This window comes from Balearica regulorum, chromosome 20 (assembly GCF_011004875.1).
Source record: "Balearica regulorum gibbericeps isolate bBalReg1 chromosome 20, bBalReg1.pri, whole genome shotgun sequence".
Classification (NCBI taxonomy): domain Eukaryota; kingdom Metazoa; phylum Chordata; class Aves; order Gruiformes; family Gruidae; genus Balearica; species Balearica regulorum.
The window spans coordinates 10,861,378-10,883,220 of record NC_046203.1 but is presented as its reverse complement, the minus strand read 5'-3'; the positions used below and the strand labels follow the sequence as shown (position 1 = coordinate 10,883,220).

Here is a 21,843-nt window from a genome sequence, read left to right as displayed (position 1 = left end):
CACGCGCGGGCTGCGGCGCCTTTCTAGCACTTTCTGGCGCGCAGCCGCCTGGGGCAGCGGGACCGGGCGGCCGTTGTTATGGCAACCGCGCTCCGAGCCGGGCGGCGGGAAAGGGTTAGGCCGGGGCACGGCCTGTCGGCGGCGGCGGGGGTGTGGCGGCCCGTTCTCTGCTTCGGGCAGCCTGTGTGGGCTCGGGGGAGGCGGCCGCGGAGAGCAGCTTGGCGGCAGCTCCTTTGCGGGGAGCCCCTGCGCTGCCAGGGGAGCTCTGGTGTGAGGTGGCGTCCTCTCACGGGCTTCGAGGCGGGCAGCGGGCTCACCCCGTCTTTCCTAGGGTGAGCAGAGCAGCTCTGTGTTAGGAGACATCTCTGTTCGTGTTGCAGCCCCACCACGGGGCAGCCAGGCATCCCAGGCTGAATAAATGTCTCCCTTGCTTACTTTATCTCTCTTACTCTGCCATACCGTTCGCCTTCTGCTATCCAACTTTGTTAGCACTTTCTTGCATAGACAGTTCATCGGTTGGTCACGGCTTTGACTGAGTGTACTTTATTGTTTTAGCAAAGTCTTTTTATGGTTGTACGTATTCATTAGGATGCCAGCAAAGTCTGCAAGTCCTAGCATCTCTTCTTGCTTCATACCATAGGTAAAACTTGAAAGAGGCTCCTAATTGAGTTCTCCAAACCTACCTAGTCTCAAAGTGCTGCCTTGATGTGGGCGTGGAGTGAGGCGAAAGCAGCAGGTGACCTCAATTCTTTCTACACAAACAGAGCTCATCAGGCTGGCATTCCGTGTCGTTCAGGCATTCGTGTGAGACGGAGGTGCGTTGTGGCTTGTATATGTACCGTGATCTATGCTTGGGTAACAATAATCCAACTGCTGCTGTGACTGGGTCAGGTGAGGATGCGAGCAGGAGAAGAATAGCACTGTGAAGACTTTTGCTGGAGATTGAATAGCCTCTGGTAGTTGGCTTAATACAAAGGTTATGGTGATTGACATTTCTGGTGTGTAAACGATATATTCCCCCAGCAATAATGCTGGAAGGAACCTAGGAGCACTGGGAGCAGCCTTGGACACCCTGGGATGAGCCCCAGAGCATCTGGAGTGACCGGAGAGGATCCCGGGCAGCTCCAGGAGGCCCTGGAAGAGACCTTCATCAGCCCCCAAGGTGCCCAGACACGACTAGGAAGATACATGCACACAAAGCTCATCCTCCACATTCAAAGCCAGAATGCAAGAGGTTTATGCAGTTTACTTCGAGACAGCTGAGTAATGCAAAGGCATTAGGGTCTGGATTTATCCCACCTGATTACAGACATTGATTTCAATAGCTAACTCTGGACTGCGTTTACACCACAGTCAGTGGAAAGGCTCCAGGTCCGAATAGCCCTCTGACTGCACCTTTCTTCTCTGTAACGGTGTTTGAGGTGGCCAAATCCAAAATCTCAGTACCATTTAAGTATCAAAGGCAGCTGGGATGGATCCAGATCCCACTTGCTCAAGATTTCATACAAGACCATAATAACCAGGAAAGACAGCTTTTTCTCCAGGATGTGATGCCATCTCTTCGGAGTAACATAAAAAATGAATACTGCCCTCTTTCTGATTAAAAAGAGAGGATGAAGACTGTCTTGCCTGTGGTCTGCTGTCTAGGAAAGTACATTCAGCATAAATTCTCACTGAGGCGTGCTCAACAGCGTTAGCAAGCTTCTGCGCTCATGGAGCCCTAGAAAACCAGTGCTAAAATGGAGCAGGGAGAGATACTGCAGGGCTAGTGGGAGGTTCGCTGCTACAAGTGTGGCTTGTATTTAATGCAGATACAGGTGTTTTGCTTTTTTTCAGCCAGGACCAGAAAGCAAAGGACATCAGAAAGCGCATCAGTGACAAAGATCTATTTCTGCACTTTGTTAGAAATCATGAGCCTTTGTAGCCGGTGTTTCTCACTGCTTGTGGTTGTGCTTCAGCCCTCGCTGCCTTTAATGTTTGGGAAGCTGTTCTGTAATGTGTAGGTGAGAAATGTTTGCCACCCCCAGCGTTCTCAGTGACAGCAAGAAAATGGAAATACTCTGTTGAGTTAAGACTTCCAATGTCTATCTCCACAATGCTAGCAGGATCGCACCCAGCGGAGCAGGGGATAGTACCCTGGGGGTACTAAACCTTTGCTCCTGTGATTGAGCCTCCAGAGGTTTCCCTGGGAGATTCAACCACCTAAAGAGCTACAGGTTAGGAGGCATTTCAGATTATTCATGCAACTTTTTTTTTTTGCTAATTCTATTTCAGTCAGCCAGTACTTCTGTTCTTAGCTACGTGCAGATCCACAGGAAATGACAATTCTATTTTCAATATTTTTGCATTTTTTTAAATTAAAGTAAAATGCCAGTATTTCTAAGCTCTTTGTGAGGAGGAACTCAGCCAAGCTGCCAGGAATCTCCATGGAGAGCTGCTGGAGCTGCCGACCATCTTAGCCCTGCGACTTCTAATGCCGTGGCAGCCCAGCAACCTAATTAGCACGTACCAGAAGGTGAGCTGGCAAGTAACAAGGCAGGTTTCTGCCAGAACCTTGTCTCACACGAAACATTCCTTCAAAGGCAAGCCATCTGTACAAAACACTGAGGATTTGGCAAATTTTGGGAGAAAAAGAAGTTGCACATTCCGTGGTCCTGCTTGAGCAAAATGTGTTTTTAAATGTCATTGGTTTAGTGGAGAACCTGCGCAGAGACCCTGCTGCGGATTCCCGGGGCAGGGAGCGGGGAGCAGTTGGAAAGCAGTTGGGGTAGCAGAGAAGGGAACAGCTCAACCGAGGTGGGGAGGTGCATGGCTCCCACATCATGTTTTCACTGAAGGCATCTGTTTTATCTGGTATTTGATTTCTTTGGAAGCTCTTCTCAGCCCTTGCTGCAAGTGACAAGTTAAGGAGGTTTCACCTCGTTTAAGGGCTTCTGAATTTCTCACCTGTAAGTTTGCTGTATCGATGAATGGCTGTAACAGGGAAACCAGAAAACATGAGGGACTGCAATTACCAGGCCAAAGTCCCTGGGTATAATCCAGAGAAAGGCATGTCAGTGAAGTTAAAACTAACTTGGAAATTGCATTTCTGTTTTGTTGAACTATGTATTATTTATTTATTAACTTTTTATTGTAGTAGAGGTGTTTTAACTTTCTGTACCGCTTTTGGTGTGGAAACATTTTACTGTGAATACAATTGAGCAGAGTGGGGAGATACCTTCTTTAACTTTTGAGTATTGCATACCGCTTTTGCTGAACTATGGCTCTGTGTGCTCTGGGTAATACAGAGATGACTCGTCCCCTCGTCAGGCAGGCAGACAAGGGCTATCATTCTTCTCTTGATACCTAACCAGCAAGATAGCAGTCTGTGTCTCTGAAATATCGTCCCAGTCTGAACTGAGCCCCATACCTGGGGCTGGGATGATATTGGGGCTGGCAGGAGCCCAAGCAAAAGTCACAGAACTAATTCTGTTTATACAGGTAAAAATCTGAAGCCCTGAGCTCAGGAAAGGGACACAGCAGAACAAATGTGGGTGAAAGCCTGCCTCCAGAACCGAAAAACTTTTGGTGTGGGTGTTCTTCCAGGTTTATGGTAACACTGAAGTATGACATGGGTATGGGCAGACCTTTTGTCATTCCAGTCTTTCTGATTGTTACTTCTAAGGATAAACCATACTTTGTTTTCTAGAAATTATTGCTCCTGAGAGATTGAAGTTTTTGAAGGTGAGGGACTGCTTCCAGAAACTGGTGTGCGAGATGTGCAGCTGTGGGATTCCTGCTCGAGAGAAACAGGGACAGCTGGGTGGGATCAAGCCACAGGTCCATCCAGGACAGTATCTTGTCGCTAATGATCAGCAGCAGTTGCCGAAGAAGAACGAGGCAAACATACACTGGTGTGGCAGGTGGTTCAGGCAATTCTTTGGCCAGAAGCAAGTAACTTTTTGTTTTGTAGCCCCAATGGGGTATTTTGAATTTATCTAATCACCTTTTGCAGCCAAGTAAACTCCTGTCATGATGAGTCCCACAGTTTAATCACAAGCTGTGTGGAAGAAGAACTTCCGTTTTGTTTGATGATTTCCACTGAGCTGCTCAGAAGAAGGCTGTGAGCCTGTCCCTTCAACACTTAACAAGTCTTAAACATTGTCAGTGATTACCACAAAACAGAAAGTAATGCTAAACCAGATTTTACTAGACGTAAGGCTCAGTATTAATTGTCAGTTTACATCTCCCTCATGTTTAAAACCAGCGAACTTTGAACACTGTTCCCGTGAAGTTTCCCTCATTTGGGTCCACAGCTCTACTGCTGTACATTGTCCAGTGATAAGCCGTATAGGTATCGCTGCCTTTCACTCATGATATCTGTTTCTCCGGAGAATTTCCACCACAAAGTGGTGACTAATTCGATCACGAGGTGCGCATATGGTGACACCCCCTGCTGTGAACAAAAATAAGCTTTCCTTCACAGAAAAGTTGATTTGATCATTCCTCTGTGTCTCTCAAACCTCCCCTTCTTCATTTCCAGTGCAGCTCTCTTCCTATTGGGGGTTATTCTTTCTCCCTCTTGTTTCCGAAAGAGTCTTCATCTATACTCCATGCTAGTGCCCATCTCCCTGCATAGAGGCTGCCTTCCACTAATGCCATGGCTTCTTAAATCTCTGATTAGAGCTGCTTTCCCATCCCACACCTCGACATCTTCCATACTGCAGTGTGCCTTTCCTCAGTGTCCACATCAGAAGTCTCCTTGACAAGTTTCCAGACAAGCCTGCTTGCTAATTTATTTGATTTGTGGTGGGACCAGCTACTAGCCATGTCGGAGATTTCCTAAGGCTGGAGGCGCCGTTCTGCCAGCCTCCCTCTTGTGACTAATCCCTGTCATTACACACTCAGGGGAGCAACAGCTTATGCTCTGCGTTTATCTGACTTGAACAGGAGATCTAAAATCACCCTACTGCAAGAAGGCTCTGAATATCTCATATCAAGGGCATGGTGGAAACCAGGTCAAAGACACCTCTTCTGCCTGGTCTCCATGGTCTGTGAGTACACAGTGATGTTTGCACTTGCAAAACATCAAAACACTTTGACTTGCCTGGGTTTGATGGCATTATGAAAGGACTTTTATATTGAGAGCTGTGGCAAAAATAGGGGGTTTACTGATCCCAGTATTCTTTCGGGCTTGTTCTTTTGATAGCATTTCCGTCTACTTCACTGTGTTCTGAATTAGCTCTTGAAGTAGGAGTGACAGTCCCTGAGGTAGGATATAAACATCATACGGCTTCCTACTTCTCTGGAAGATATTCAGATACATGATCATGGGCATGGTATAAAAACAAAATCAAAATGTAGTGATCGATCTCTAAATCCAGCCATCCTAAAAGGCATTCCTCTCATATTCTGCTGGATTTGCTCCACTAATAATTGTGGATTACAAATTATTTCATTATTGTTTATTATAACAGCCCCAAACAACTGAAATGAGCTCAAGTGCTGCAGCGCCTGGTGCCGTGTGTTGTTTCTACACTTGCTATTCCAGAGGCCTTCCCTTAACCACTGAACTGGATATCTCCACTGGCAGAACTACCTCGAGGAGAGAAGTTACAATCACCGCATTACTAATGGGAAGCTGCAGATCAGCCGTTATGACAAGTTTTACAAAGCCCTTGAAGCATGCACGACCTTCTCACGACTTGCCGAATAAGCTAGGAAGTCTGTGACAGCACCTGGTAGAGAGTCCAGCTCTGTGAGATCCTGGTGAAGTAATTCATCCACTAACATCCTGTGGAATACCTGAATCTCAAAATGCAGCACATCCACAGCCCTGCCACAGGTACAGCCAGGTACCGACAGAGACGTTAGGGCTCAGCTTAGGTATTTCTCCTACAACCGCAGGGAGCCTGGGTGCATCAGAATGGGAAGAAAGAAACAACTCTGGTCCTTTGGTGGTGCACTTTGTACCACAGAACAGGACTGCAGGCAATAAACCCTTATTTCTCTCAATTTTTATGGGAATTCATTGGTACAGCCCAGGTGGGATGTAGTGGTTGTTCATCCATGATGCTTTGGAAATGGTATAAACTGGAAGAAAGACAGGAACTAGTATGGTCCTACAAACATGCTGAAGTGACATTTAGGCCACTCTAGCCAACAGCAGGTCAGCTAACCTATTGTGTTTCTGTAGGTAAAATACAGAAACTGCTTTCTGGTGTCAATATTTAATACTTTTGATTTCTTTCTTATTGATACTTGCTGACAGCAGCAGAACTGCGATTTCATGTGAGCAGTCATTATCTGCCAGAAGAGCTCTCCCATGGTTCAGCCTGAGTGAGGAGCGAGGGAGCTATGCATAAAGAATTTATGGACAGTTAGAAAATCCTCATTATTAATCATTTCCACAATTGCACTGTAACCAAATGGCTGCAAGCATCTTCGTTTCAAAGTGAGCGAGTTAATCTAGAATCTCCTTTTAAGTGGATTTCTGCCGTCCACGTAATCTGGGGATTAATTCTGCAAATTTACGTAGTGCTGACATGAAGGGGCTGCTTCTATAGAGAGCTGGGAGAAAGGAATATGTTACGTTTATTAGTTTCCATTCTTCTCATAGCTTCCCAATATTTTATTTTTGCCTTTTTTTATAACTAAAAACACACTTCAGGGCTTTTAAAATACCAAGCTAGATCATTGTCTAGTAAATACATCTATAAGTACTTGGGGTTTTTTTCCGCCAGATAGCACTGTCAGTACTGCCTATTCCAAGCCCAGTTCACCTGGTAACTCTTGCTGCTGGGGGCTGTGGCTTGGGACGGGCAGCACAGTCATATGAGAACAGATCTGCATGCCCCTGCCTGCCCCCACGACCTGCCTACAGGAGAAGACAGAGGTGGCATCATTTGGAAGGAGTGATGGGAAAGGAGGGAGTGGAGCTGCTGCCTGCAGTATGTGGACCACCATGGGAAGAACTTCAACCATGGAAATGTCTCACTGTGCCTTTGCTAAGAACAGCAGCTTTTAGCTCAAGAGTTTAGGATCTGCTCTAAATCAAGTGGTTGTGGGTTGTTTTCGCATCGCAGAGCGGTGGTCCGATGTCAAATGGTGGGTCAAGTGTCATGGATTTAATGGGGGAAGTTAGGCCATCTGTACGTGCCATCACTCACTACAGCTCAGTGGGATGTGAGGAGAAATGCTGAGCTTCTTGCCTAATTGCTCACTTCTTATCTGCATGGAAGTCCCAGAGCTTCTAAACAAGAGCTTAGGGAAGTTCCAACCAATGTCCTTTCTCATGGACCCCGTGATCTAGTATTCACAATCAAGAAGGTGTCATGACTGAGCAGGCCAGAACACCTGGAGTCCCGCGGTTCCTACCACCTCCCAGGCTACTTTCCATTTCTGGCAGTGCTAGGACTCCTCTTGGGCAGGTTGCAAATCCCATGGTTCTCCTATGTGCTGACAGATCCCGCAGCCAGAGGTCTGTTGAATGATTACATTTCTAGATGCGGAAGGAATGAAGTCTCAGGAATTTCCCCGATATCACTGACTCCCTGATAACCTCTTTTTTTTTTTCTCTTTTTTCTTTCTTTCCCTATGCAGGCTTGCCTGTATCCTTCCTACCTTCTTCAGATGGTTTGAGCAAAGAACACATCAAAGATATAGACACGTCTCTCATCAACTAAATACCAGCAGCCAGGTTATCTGAAGTCATTTTCTGCCTGCCTGCCACCGGGAAGAAAGTGCCTTCAGGGGTTCTCATTGTGTACCCCGAAAGTACACAGCATAGCAGGTCTTGAGTAAACAGAGGCAAAATCAGCATCCCCCAACCTCTTCACTGAAACACTTTGTATTCACAATAAAACCCCTGCTTTGATCTCTTGCCAAGAATAACACAGACAGTCTATTAAAACATCTTTAATAACATGATATAATTAAAAATATCTAACATGCAGCTCAAAGAAATGAATATGAAGCTTGTTTAAATCTGTTTCCACACCCCTCCAAACTTGACTGACAGGTTCCAAACCTTCATTAATTGACCTGAAAATTGATGAATACCCCAATATTATGGGGGAGGGGGTGTGTCCTACATATGCATTGGGAGCACAAGAGATCAATAATCAGATTTGAAAGGATTCAGCTGCCATGGTCTCTTTAAAAATCCTGCAAGGCACATCACTGCATCTGTGAGCATTTAAATTTCTGTTTAAAGTGGTCTGCAATGAGTTGGAGACACTCATCCCCTGTGCAGCCTGTGTGTTTAAGTCTCTGAAGCAATTGGAGAAGTGAACTCTCAGTTCAAAGGACAGTGTTTGTCTGAATCCATCCCTTTTCTTCACAATAACACAGGGAATTTGTACAGCACTTCATCTTTTAGATGAGCAGACCAGACCAGAGGAGCTGGAATGACTGCCAAGTCCCAGAGGAATCCTGAGTATTGGATTGTAAAGTAACTCTGTTCACAGTCTAATATGAAAGTCATTGGACTGACAATTAGGAAAGCTGCTGTTCGTGGGCCTGCTCATGTCTAAAGGACAATATTGGATGAGATACTTCACTTTCAGAGTCAGCGAGACAAGCAGGTCAGTGCAAATGAATGAACTGGTGAACTTCAGCCCAGCATGCACCTGATTTTAGTAGATGTGAAATGAAATGTGTTCATTTAAGTCCTGGCTAAAGAGTTTAAATTGGCAATTTTAACCCTGCATTGCCATGACTCAGCTGAGAGGCAGGAACTGAGCTGCACATCGGTGCCCTTTGTTTTTCCTTTGATGCTCTGCACATTTTGTAGAGACCAAGACTAAAAAAGCATTGCTTTTGGTCAGCAGGAGCATTCACTGGAAGGGATGTCACTGAGATGGAAGAACAGACAGATCTGTAGTAGCAGGCAGAAAATACCTGCTTTTCCCCTAGAACATGGAAGCAAATGGGCTGTTACATTCTGACTATGTTTTAATGCTGTTCCAGTCTTCACTAGCGGCAATACTGCAAGTATCATCTCTCTTGTGGGCACAGAAGAGGACAGAGCACCTTTTTCAGACACCACCTGTCCTGATTAGACAGGATTATTCACTATTAACTTTACAATAGCTCAAGGCCTGCCTGGTCAGAGGCATTGTTTCATTAGGCTGACACCAGTGATCTCAGCTGCAGCCCGAGCAAGATCTGTGCAGGCTGCTCTGTCATTTGGAGAACGAATAGCTTGCCATCCACTGGGAATCACAGGCTTCCTGTGGAGTCTCAAAGTACAGTAGTGCAGGTGCTGGGAAGTTGAAATAAGGCACTGAGACTCTGTGAGTCCTGCAGGAAAATCACTTGCATCCTCCCTTACACCTGTGTGATTTCTGTTTGTACCCTATTAACTGCCCTCCGGCAAGAGTATCGAGTCCCAGAATAACTATCAGTTGTCATCAAAAACACTGCTGTTCCTGTTACTGAAGCTGTTTTCCTTGACCATCACTCGGTATGAGATGCGCATGAAAGAGCCAGTGAGCAGCACGACAAAGAGGATAAGGAGCAACGACCAGACCCCTGGTTCGATCCCCTTGAGGAAGCTTGGGCTGCCCTGGGGGATGGTGTTGGTCAGATTCAGCAGGTACCCAAGAGTCCAGCCAGACGATCTATCACCCATCTATTGAAACAAAAAGGAGGAGAGGTCAGAAGAGAAGGAGACGGTCTAGACCCCCACTGTGTTCATGCACGTACACCTAAGGCATATATACTTTATTTGAGACTGATCCAAGGACTGGGCTTAGACACAAGGACCTCTTCTGGTCTCAGTGCCCTAGTGCACTAATAGGCCATAGTTGCCCTGACCAGCCTCACCTGGGGCTTCCACCCACCCCTCTGCCTGTGGCCATGGGAGCTCCATTTAAGCTTTAGCCTGGGCAGCAACCTCTCCTGAGCTGTGCTGTAGGTGTGTGCTGTTCCTTCTCCTGCAATTACTGACTGGTTCTCCCAGATGGACCTCAGGTCTACGTGGTGGATAGTTCTGCCTCTGGCCCTGCTGCCTGGCTGAACCTCAGGTGCTATGTTGTAGGTAGCTTGGCTCTGGCTTTCCCAGCTGGGTTCCTGGGATAGACCCTGGACCTACCTCATCACCTTGCCTGAGTCTGATGATCACAACATGGCTGACTGAACTGCTGTCACTGATGTGGCCCTGCTCAGTGGGACTGTGCCTTTGCTGGTAAGTTGAGAAGAGGCCTGGGAATAGGCTTTCTTTCATTTTGTGAAGGGGAGGACCTGAATCAAATCCCCCTTTCCTTAGGGGCTCCAGATCCTGAAGCAATCTCAGACCTTATAAGTCAGTTATAAACCCTTGCTAATATAAGGTGATTGCAAAGGTGTAGGACATATCTCTTGGCTCAGGAAGTATTATCACCAGTTTGTCCTTAGCATTCAGTGGTGACCGTTCCCTATTGGGCGTAGACTCTTAAAGATGGTATTGCCACAGATATGTTTTTTTCAGGGGGGACAAGTGTAGTCTCCAGTTTTCTGACACTGGTATTCTTGCTTATCACAATTGTGAATTTATTTTGCAAAAACATCTTTCTGGGGAAACCTAAAACCTAGCTGGTTAGGGCTTGCAGGAGTGGGGACAGGCTGGCTTTGCTGAAACCAGCCCTCTCTTGTAATTGGAAATACCACGCTGTAGGTAACTGACCTTCTGGAATGCAGTCCAAACAGACCTGTCAAAGTCAACTGTGTATCCCTTTGTACTGAGATGAAAGATGAAGGTGGACACGATACAGTAATCAGCAAGGGTATCCAGGCTTGTTTGGGACTCCTTGACTAGCTGGTGTCATTTCCAAAAGAAGATGAAGAGGGGAAAAAATAAAAGTAAACATTCAGTAGTTGAATTTCAGGCTTGCTATGACCTCTCCTTTCCTGCTCTGGGACACAAGGAGGGGTTTGTGTCCTATGCAGACTGAAACTGTGTTTCCCGCACCTACAGGGCTGCGGTCTGGGAATCAGGGTCATCTCTTGGTGCCTTTGTTCCCATCTTATTAAAGACCAGGCAGTTCCAAGATCAGCAGGACTGGCAGGCGGGTCTCCTGCAGCTGCCTTGGAGGTGAACTGCTTGGTATGATTCTCTGCTCTCTAATTAGCTTGAGCTAATGCTGCAGCCTCTCTCTCAATAGGAGCACTAACAAGATCTTTCTCCTCTATGCAGAAGAGAAGGCTTTAAGGAACTGCTTATGGGCTTTGCTACCCCATAAAAATTGCCCAATTTGAATGTTACTGTGGATGCTCAGTCAGTGTAGGTGCAAATGAGGGTGACCTCATAAGCCACCAACTGAGGGAAAGAACTTGCAAATTCCCCTGGCTTGGTTTCCATGGGCCCAGGTGAAGTGGGAAAGCCCCTGGAGTCTGAGTGGACATGTTCCTTGCACTTAAGGAGAGGAGGATAACAGGAAGACCAAGGTGATGTACAGGACTGAGTAGACAGCCTTCCTGTTTACTCCTTAATATGCAGTAAAAATGCAGTAAAAAGGTACTTGTGGCTTTTCATTTAATTAAGTCCAGGTGTTGCCAGCAGCAGCAGCTGGGATTTGAGAGGAAGGAAAATAAGTGGAGCCCGTTTCCTCAAAGTAAAAAAACCAAAACAAAACCAACAAAAAACCCCAAACCCAGCCAAACAAAAAAAAACCCTACAAAAAGCCAAAACCAAAAAACCAGGCAAATCCAAGTTTTTCCCTGAGGGAGCCAGTAAGTTACGGCTCTGTCAGTCTGAGCCCCGTGGGCTTTTACAACAAACTGTTCCTTGCTTCCCTCTCTCCCTGCACTCAGTTATTCCAGTTACCTCTTTGACGGACATTCCACAAAGCCTGTAGACTGCCTGACTCAAGTCAGAAGAGGGTATGGTTTTTCTCATGAAGTCAATGGCTTCAGAAATCACCTACAACGGCAGCAGAAATAATTGTCAGGTTGGACTGTGCTCTGCATCCTTGCGCTGCAAACAGTGCCTATAGGAAAGGAAGTGGCAGTAACTGTGGGGCACATTGCCAGCGTGCCCTCTCTGTGGACTTGTGTTGGTGGTTACAGGGTCTCTGATGTGCACAAGGAAAACAAGCGGATCTGTTACTGTCCAGAGATAGAAACGGGACTGCTTCTAGCTTGCCTAGCAGTCTTCCTGGCCTGTCTGCATAAGTAGGCAGGGCCTTATGCTCCTTGGCACAGTGTCCGTGGGAGGCTCTCAGGAGCTGGGAAGACTTCTGAATTTCTTCCCTCTGCATTCCTTCACTGAAATGCACTCAGCTTCTCCTAGGATCTTGAGATGGTCCTGGCTAATGTCACAGAGACTCTGGACACCAGATCCAGGATCTCAGGTATAAGCATGCTTGTGGTGGAGTATGCCCAGATGTTTGCTCAGAGTGACAGAGGATCTTCAGCTTTACAGTGTCCTTGGTGTAGGAAGACCTGCTTAGAATGCAACTCCTGACTTCCTGATTCTTGCTGGCTCATGTGAGCTCCTTTACAGCTCTGGAGCCCCAAAATTTGTCTCACAAGCAGACGTTGATGAGACATGGATGAAGAAAGCCCTACCGCAGTCATTGGTGGGAAGCCTGTGGTCCATATTGGAACAGCTGTGTGCAAGTGAGGGGGAGAGGGCAGGAGTGCATGTGTACAGCATTAGCACTGTGTATGGAGCATTAGCCAGAGCACTGGCCCTCTTGGCTAGCAGAGGGCACAGCGTGGCTGTTCCAACTGTATGTATTAATGACCAAATTGGTCCCATTTCATGGGTTCTCCATACCAGTTGTCTACCCCAGTGTAAATGAGAACCCACCAGAAACCTGGTCCAGAGGGGCTTGAAAAGATTGCTGAAGGAATGCTTGAAGAAACTGCAGGAAGAAGAGTTGAGCAGGCTTTGCACAAGTCTCATGCAGGCGATGGGATTGCTGGAGCCAGTGATGTTGAAGACTTCATCAGGGTCGGGGATGTCCAATGTGTCATCACTGATAGCACAAGGCCCAGCGTGCACTGAATGCCACTGCAATTCCCGGGAGTAGGTGAGGGGCCAGCAGGGATTAGACACGGTCTTAGCACTTCTCTGTTCCTAGAGAGGCAGAATAAAACAGGGATGCGGGCAGCAAGGAAGGAGGTTGGCATCCCAGGGCTTCACAAAAGAAGACAAAATGCAACACAATGAAGAACAGTTTTTCTCTGGCACCACAATGTTGTAAATGAGCGATCAGGCTGCAAAAGGTTTGCCAAACCTTATCTCAGCTAGCCAACTGCAAGGCCCAGGCTGCTGCAGCAGGCTCCCAGCTCCTGTGGAGTTCAGGGTAAGCTGCAATGCCTGGACCTGTGGTGAGAGGCCGAGGAGTCCCAGCCCTACCTGCTCTCCCCTAGGCCGGAAAGAAAATTTCAATGATTCCTGCACTCTTTCTAGTTGCAAGAAAGAGGCTGTTCTGGTCTGCCTTCCAAAATGGCTCAACCCCTCAAGAATCAGTGTTTCTCATCTCTAGGAACTCCCCAATACAACTGGGGTGAAGTGGGTGTCCATGTGGGACATTTGGGTCTCAAATAAGGGCAGGGGTCGTTTATAGGGAGGCAAGTGGATGGGCAGTGAGCAGTTTATTTCTCAGAAATTCAGTTTTGGTGGAGACTTTGCATCAGATCCTGCCACCTCCCCGTTCAAGTGAAATAAAGTTTGGATGAACCAAAACAGCTGTATGTTTTCAAAATGAAATATTGTTCTTTTGAAGACTGCTCCAAGGTTAAAGTCGGCAAAGGACAGAAATATCCCAAATGAAAGGTCCCAGTTGGTTCCTGGGTGCTGTTGCTTAGGCTCCCTTCTAGGGTGGAGGAGCAGTTCAGAGGAAACAAGGGAAATTTTTGCCTTGCTCCACCCTAAGGTGATCTTCTGGAGTGCAACTTTGTGCTTGTGTGTGTTAAGTAAGAAGCCAAATACAGCCTGCAAGTAGGAAGCTCTGGAATGGGTGAGCTGTGTGCCTGCTTGGAGGACATTCATTTAGGCATAGAGAGTACGTTTGACAAGCGCACTGGGCTTTTTTAGCTCTATGTAAATGCCTTCTATTAAAGACAGTGATTGACATTTTCCCATTAGCAGCTATGCCTTATGCAACGGTCATTCAGTGCAGAGGGTTGATATTATATCCAAGAACCTTACAAATGTCCTTCTGGCAGATACTCACTTGAATGAGCATAGAGAGCAGCCTGTTGCGGAGCTGGTCCGTGCCGTGGCAGGGGCAGTGATGAGTGTACACATTGTGTGTCTGTCCATACAGCTGCAGCCTCACTCCCTCTTTTGGTGCCTGGTTCCCTTCTTCCACCTTGGAAGTAAGCTGTGCTGCGGTTCCTCCCACAGACAGAACTCCTGCCAACCCCTTCTCAGGGGGGACCAACTGTCCTCGCCAGTCGTACTGATCCAAAAAGAACCACAGAGGTCAGTTCTTAAGACTTCTACATCTGGGTCACAGTCAGATGCAATTATTGCACAGAGAGAGAAAGCAGCTCTGGTGCAGTACAGCCCAACTTTTTTTTTTGTTGCCCACAGGACATGAGGATGCTGAACTGGTGGCTTTGGAGGGAACAGAGGAGCCATTGTACAAGCACTGCCATCTGTGCAGAGAGCTCCCCACAGCCAGCGAAAGCAAACAGGGCACACAGCCGTGGATGGCTGTTCAAGGCACTGGTCTTGGCAGGTAGGAGCAGGGGAGAGAGGAGGGGTGGTGGTGGTGTGGAATGGGAAGGAGGTTTCCAGGTGGGCAAATATGGGCTTCAAGTGCTGCCTTGATGCTAAAGTGATCTTCCTGTCAAAAGAACCCTGTGGTTTCATCTCCTGCAGTCTTGCAGAACTGATTTTGGCTGAAGTTAGCAGTGCAGGCAGGAATGTTTACAGGGTGTAAGCACTCTGTCCCTGGCTAGGGGAGGCTGTGTTGCTGCCAGCAGGGCCAGCAATTCCTGAACCAGTGCGTGCTTGCTGCTGGTTATCAGAACTGCCTTTCACTTCCCTGATGTGGAATAGCTCGGTGTAATCCACCTTTCTCTTGCCCTTTGAGTTCTTCTTGACACCCTTTGGCTTGAGAAGCCGTGAGTAGAGCAAGGAAACTTAAATATATTCTTTTTCTTTAGCGACTGCCTTCTGAATCCAGACCAGGCCTCTGTGCTGGGGACACCCAGCTATACTCTTGCTAGCATCTCAATGAGAGTAAATTTGATGGGCTTTTGCTTTGGCAGCAAAAGACTCTGCTTCTCTGTCCACCAATTACAGGATGTCCCATGGGACAGCTGGACTCCAGTGGCAATCCCACAAGACCCCACAGACATAGCAGCATCGCCTGTTTGACAGTGGTGCTGAGCTAGACCTGCAGTGACTCAGGGCAGTAGAGCTCGTGCTGACACCCCAGGGTCAGGCTATGCAAGGTTATCTGTGTGAGCATCCTGGCTGTTCTGTCCAGAAAGCCTCACATCTGTTAGGGCAACTGCATGACCATGTCCATGAAAAGCTGTATTAGAGGTTTGGTCCTTCAGCCTAGTTTTAGCCATCTGACATTATGTCCCCCAGCCAGCTGGTGCCGGATATAACCTGCCTTCTCTGAAAGACAGTGGAAGTTGTGCTTAAGCATTGTTTGAAGTATAGGGCTTTAACGATCCCTCCACGTGTCTTTGTGGCTGTTTGCTAACGAGAGTTGCTTAGCTCAGTTCTGTACTCCCCAGGCAGGGTTGTCCTTTACCTTAAAGAAGTTCTCCAGGACATAATTAACAGCAACCCAGTTGAATGCTTCCTTTTCTGGATTGGACAGGATTCGTGCCCCCTGAAAGTCAAAGGGGGATGACTTCAGGGCTGCAAGGAGATCGTCAGAGAGGGTGGGATGGGTGAGGCTAAACAAAAAAGAAAAAGAAGGCACATTTGTTACAAGACCTTGCGGAGCAGCCTGCAGTGGAGGCGCAGCTGCAAGGCTACTTTGGGTAGTAGCACAGAGACACAACGACAGTCCCACTGCTGCTGCTACTTCCCTCTCCCCTTGCACAGCACTGGGAGCAAGAACAGCAGAGAGATAATTTGAGCGGTTGTGAAGCCATTCAAGAATTTAGGAGTTCAGTACTATCTGCCCCTGAGGGATCCTGTGGCCTGACCCTCTCCAGATCTTACTTTTCCTCAGTGACTAAAAAGAGATAATGGTCCCAGTAATGAGGTGACTGAGAACAGGGTCCACAAAAGCGTGTACGATAAGGTGGATCTTCCCGCCACCGCTCCCAACCTGCTGACAAAGCACCACCTCTGCAAGGCCATGTGGGTTATCACATAAACTGAAAACCCTTCAGCTTCCAGACTGACAGATGTTTTTCCAAGCACTAATCGTGAAGGTGATTTTACAGAGATTGGTAGCAGTAGCAAGATTGTCATCCTCATGGCTGCTTGGGGGACAGTATGGAGACACAGCCATGCTGTACTCCCCCTGAGTGTGCGGGGACCTGAAGAAGGTTTACCTGACTAGCAGATTAGGGATGAAACACACTGCAGAGCAGACAGGGTGAGATGCATTTACAGAATGATCCACGTGACGTGTGCTGATCTCTGGGTGTGGGTTTGCAACATTCACTCACTTCGGCTGCCTCACGCTGGCAGTTGCTCCCAAGTAGAGGGGGGTTTGGCTGTGCTGTTCTGCTGGGATCTCTTTCTGGGCCCATGTCAAACATGTCTCCAAGCTCTTCCCTACTTTCTGAGGAGAATCTGAGTAGCTGGATATTCCCGGACCTGAGGACCAGGGGAAAGAATGAAATTTTATAAGGAAAGATATGGGAGAAGTGTGAGAGCTGTTAGCCAAGAGGTTGCTGTCCTCAGGCATGGTTAAAGACAGCACCTGTCACAGGTGGAATGAGAGTTCCTCTAGGTAGCTGTCCTGGTAGAGGGAGCAAAACAGCACATGGATGTAAATCCCAAATCGCACACAGAGAACCCTAGCTCTGCTGCTGAGACACCCCGTAAATGACCACGTATCAGCCATGTGACTGGTGCACCAGCTGAGGCTGTCTGAGCCCACAGAGGAAGAAGTGTGGCTTTAGCCACTATAAAATATAAGCAAAAGGACACACTGCCATGCAGATAGAGCTCAGACTGATGAGTCAGCTTCTCCTCCAGCCACTTCCTCTTGTGGTGGTGGAGGTGGCTTCTGAGCCCTGCGCCTGCAAGCAAGACGCCTCTGCTCTAGAGGAAGCTGGTGCTGTGCAGAGAGAAGTTGTGTGCATGCTTTGACTCCTCTTTCCCAGCAAGATTCAATGAGGTCTTAAATGCTGGTTTTGAACTGTTACCCAGAAAGAGCTTCACTTTCCCCATCCTCTGGCCCACTTGTCTTCCTGGCTGTGTGACTCCCTCGCCATAAGCTTTGCTCTCCTGGGCCCTGTACAGGGCTGAGCTGCAGCTTGGCTATGGCCACTCAAAGGCTGTGACCATAATACCAAAGTCTACTTCATCTGGGAGAGGCACCTGCCTGGACCTCTTGTGCTGCTGACACGCTGTTGCAGCAGAAGGTTCAAGTAAGTCTTCAAGCACTGAGCTACAGTTGCTGTTTTTAACCCAGCCAGTGAACGTGGCAGCAGTCAAGGGATGTGTACAAGGTTTCAGGAAGCCCTTGTTTCATCTTCTGTATGTGGTTTGTGTTCCTTACAGCCTGCAAGGGCACAAACTCTCTTCCCTGCTTGTTGTGCAGCTGCCCTCCCACAGCATGCTGCTACTGAGAGTTCAGGGTTTCCCAGCATGCTGCTATAATCAGGCTTCAACATCAAAGCAATACTGAGAGACAGGGAAGGAAAACCCCAAGCATTAATGCATTAAACACTTTCAGCTGACTTTGGCAGGGTCAAACAGATTCAAACTAGTAAGGAAGATTCCCAATATTCTCCAAAATGTGACACCTAAATCCAAGTTGAACTTGTGCTGTCAAACCGCACGTAGGAGGTGTGGAGTCTTTGTACCTCTCTTGTCCGGGAGCTACACCACTAACTGCACAGAGTACAGTCAGAAGAAGGCAGAAGACACCAAGAGTCAGCCTGCAGCCAGATTTGTCTCTGTTGCTGTTCACTGTCTTGCCTGGGTGAGAAGCTCAGCAGCCTTGGCTCTGCCACTGATCCACATGGACATCAGGACCAGCCCCATCCTCTCTGTGTGCTTCCCTGCCTGCAGCAGGCCAAAAAAACCTGTCATCTGCTCCTGCCAAGTGCTCTGACATCCAGCTGTGTGTGGCTAGATCTGCCCCTGTCGAGAAGATCCATGCTGAAAATAAGCAGCTTGTGCTTTACTCTCACCGCTATTTCAGTGTACAGCTAGATGACACAGGAGCCAAGGAAATTGCGGCAATGGTCCATGCCCAGATCTCTGGGTTTCCATCCATCCCGTGCCAGTCCCACAGAGCACCAAGTGTGAATTTGGCACCTTACCTTGCTCAGGACAGGCACTACATTCCCTGATCAGCCTGGTCTTGTTTGCGTTGGTGGTGGTCCACTGGTAGATGAACAGGATGGTGCGGGATGGGCCAGCATCCAGAACAATTCCGTACTGGGAAAAAACCCAAAACATTCTAGATAAACACGACTGAATGCATGCTGCTTTGTTATTGGAGGGTTACTCAGCATTACGTAGGTGTTCTGGGTAACCCATGGGCCTGCACTGCAGTATTTGAGTTAGCTTTTTACGTTCAAAGAAAGGATGAAGCCAGAAGATGATGTGGATTTGCAGGGAACCATCTGCATTTCTGAATATACAGGAGGAGCAGCAGGAGTGGAGAGACACTAATACATCAGACCTCTAGTGACATGCTCTGTAGCTATTCCTTAAACCAGGCAGAGGGCTTCCACTGAGGCCTGAGCCACCTGGAGCTCAGGAAAAACAGGTCCTAAAGGAATGGGAGATGACACTATACAGGCTCTCGACTGATTCTGGGACTCAAACTGTTGCTGGATTGGTTTGCTAAAGAGCTTCGTGCAGGAATTGGAGAGCAGTGGTTTCTTCCTGCTTCTGAGGAATCCGAGATCTGCTCCCACATCTGTTTGCCCCACTGCAGAGATGGTGCGACACGGGCTGGGTTTGCCTTGATGCGTGTCAGACTTGTGGGAGCTGCAGCGCGCTGGGACCAACCAGCACGTACACTGTCCAGTGCAGCAGCCCTGAGGAGGATAACATCTTGGCAGAAACAGCAGCAACGATCGTAAGGTTTCTCAACACCTTGTCCACTGACTGTTCTCCTGTTGCCTAGCACTGAGGCGAGGGCTTTCTTTAGTCTCTTTGCAGCCCAGCATCTGGTCTATTTGCTGCTGACTGAGCCTTGCTGAGCTGCACCTCATGTGTGAGGATAGGAAATGAGAAGCCGCTGGAGTACCCTGCAGCAGCATGGCTCTGTGGCTGTTTTGGATGTCTCCAGACCCAAAATAGCCCTGGTGCTAGCCTGCGGTCATCTGCTCTCCCCACTGTTACATGACCCCAAGCTGGGACATCTACACAGACAGGAAAGAAACTTGTGAGATCTGGGAGGTATATGGTAGTGCATGGTCTTGCACGGAAATAGTTGTAGCTGTGACTGAGTGGGAAGAGAAACCTCCTCAGAGGTTGAGGTTAACACCATCAGAAGGGGTTTAGCACAAGGCAGAGCCTGGCCGCAGCCTCCGAGCAAAGCTGGCTGCCTGCTGCCTTCCTGGGAGCTCGCAGCTGCACCCGACGCAGCCAGGCAAGGAGCTGGTGGGACTGGAGCTGGAGCAGAAATGCGGAAGGAGCTCCCTGCCTGAGCCTGCTAGTATCCTCCCACACGAGTGACAGCTTGTATTTCTTGCAGGGACATGTTGGCTGCCACAGAAGAGGAAAAACCAAATGGTATTGGCAGAGAAACCTGTTTTTTTTTTTTTTCCTCTTTCACAAAATGAGGGGCTGCTGCTGGGAGCACAAGGGAGGAGAAGGGATCACTGGTTTTCTGCCCCAGCTCAACACCAGGAAAGGGTAGAGTGCTCGCTGGGCAGACCATGGAGCAATAAGGGGTTTTTTAATCCAATCTTGTTTCTGAGAGGAGCGTGGAGGAGGGGTAGTATCTCTAAACACGCAGGTTAACCTACTTCTGTTTCAGTAAACCATAGCGTGCCATTGATCTCACCTCAGCAGTGGTGCATCAAGAGGCAGAGCGGATGGGCATTAACCCCCTGGTCACTGGGCAGATCTGATCCCACTGCGTAGAGCAGGTTGGCTCTTTGGTTAAAATCAAGAGAGAACAAGAGGAAAAGGCATGGAATTTTTTTTTGAGAGATGCAGCAGTTCAGGGCCTGACTCTCAAGAGGGACCTAGGTCTTTCCCTCCACTGACAATCACTGGTCCCTTGCCGCTCTGGGGTAGCTCCTGACATGGGCTGCCTCTCCTCAGCCTGTGGCGAGCATCTCTGCCGGATGATACCCAGCTGTATTTCACTGACCAGCCAAAGGGGTTGGCTTGTTTTTGATTTGAAAAGCTACAGCATGTTGAAGGATACAAACCCGTCTTCACAGTTTTGTTCTAGTCCCTTCCTCAGTTTGTTGTTTTGGGCTAGTAACTCAGTCAGTAGTGCAATGAATGTAAAAAGCAACAAAACACACTGGGTTTTAGTTTAAATGTTTGGTTTGCACAAGGAAACAAGCAGGTTCTCCTAAAGAAGCAGCCCCACAGGTGAAGAGAAGGTCCTTTGCTTACTGCCCTGCTTGACCCCCGGCTTGGCCACCCCTCGGGCAGGCGGATGCCCTTACCTTGATCCTGGGAGGGGTGATGGGCACATCTTGAGTGGAGACGCAAAGGAGCACAATGCCCGTCAGTCCCGCTACGATCACCATCCAAGGGGGAAGGAGTTCACGCCAAGACATGAAGCGCTTTCTCCTTTAACAAAGAGTCAAAAGAGGAAGCAGCAGAGCAGCAAACTGACAGTGGCTGCTTTTTACAACCTTTAAAAAGAGGAGAAAGGCGGGGCCGGGGCCAGGCTCTAACTTCAGCCCAGCCACAAGGAGTGCGTGGGCCAGGCTACCATGCGTCAGGCAGTTCTCCCTTCCATCGCTCCACGCAATAAATAAAACGATGGCTTCATTCCTGTTCCAGTGCGAGCTCTGCAAAGGCATCGGTGCAACCTCGAAACTGCCCCAGGTGACGGGGGTTGAGGTAAACAGAAATGTGGGGTTAAGTCAGCTGTGTAATAAGCAGAAAGCAGGCAAAACTCATCTGTTTGGTATTCTGCGCCTGGCAGTGCTAGCTGCCAAAATTAGAAGTGGGGAAACTCCTTGACGCTGGGTTTACTTTATATCTGAGGGCTCCAGGGTGAACCTGGGGTGCTCCCCTATTGGGTTCCTTCAGACTGCTCCTGTCTCCCCGTTCACTCTCAGAGAGCACCTGGGACAGGAAAACATCTGCATGTTTGGGTTTCCACCCCCAGGAGACTCTGGCTGGTTTGGTCTTTGCTGTGGGGGGCAGATGGCGGGGGCTGCTCCTGTCTTTTTTCCCCCAGGAGTCCAGAGTCAGTGTAGGTATCTGTATTCCCCTTCCCGACAGCCTCCCCATGAAAGATAGTCACCCCCCAGACTTTACAAAACATGTGCCTGCTTTCTCCTTTCTGGTGCCACAAAGACGCGTCCCTGAAACCAGAATTTCTGAAGAAAAATATCTTAGTCCCAAGAGTGGTGCTTCTTTTGGGCTGTCCCCATCGGTTTCCCAGTGACTAGGTCTAGGAATAAAAGTGCAACTCCTTTAAAGAAATGTTTTTGTTTGTGTGGGCTGGACCATTTATTGGTGAGGTTATCTTGTTCCCACCAGGGGACTTCACCAGCCAGGCCTCTGTGTGCAGAGCTAAAGGAATGACACCTTCTTGGTGTTGCAGGGTATTTGAAGATGCATCT

At 48.3% G+C, this 21,843-nt stretch overlaps 1 protein-coding gene across 2 annotated transcripts; it reads right to left on the bottom strand.

Annotated features, from left to right (window-relative positions):
* Nucleotides 1–7,883: 7,883 nt before the first annotated feature.
* LOC104631316 (ectonucleoside triphosphate diphosphohydrolase 2) lies at nt 7,884–20,888 on the bottom strand. Of its 2 annotated transcripts, XM_010313042.2 has the most exons (9): nt 20,710–20,888; nt 18,391–18,508; nt 16,561–16,711; nt 15,687–15,834; nt 14,145–14,372; nt 12,773–13,042; nt 11,786–11,881; nt 10,646–10,777; nt 7,884–9,613 (listed from the first exon to the last, which is right to left on the bottom strand). In XM_010313042.2, the coding sequence occupies exons 1-9, from the start codon at nt 20,821–20,823 to the stop codon at nt 9,383–9,385; spliced, it is 1,488 nt and encodes a 495-aa protein (XP_010311344.2). In that variant the 5' UTR covers nt 20,824–20,888; the 3' UTR covers nt 7,884–9,382. The 2 variants fall into 2 exon arrangements, with proteins under 2 accessions (XP_010311344.2, XP_075628568.1); XM_075772453.1 differs by lacking the exon at nt 10,646–10,777.
* Between the last annotated feature and the right edge of the window lie 955 nt (nt 20,889–21,843).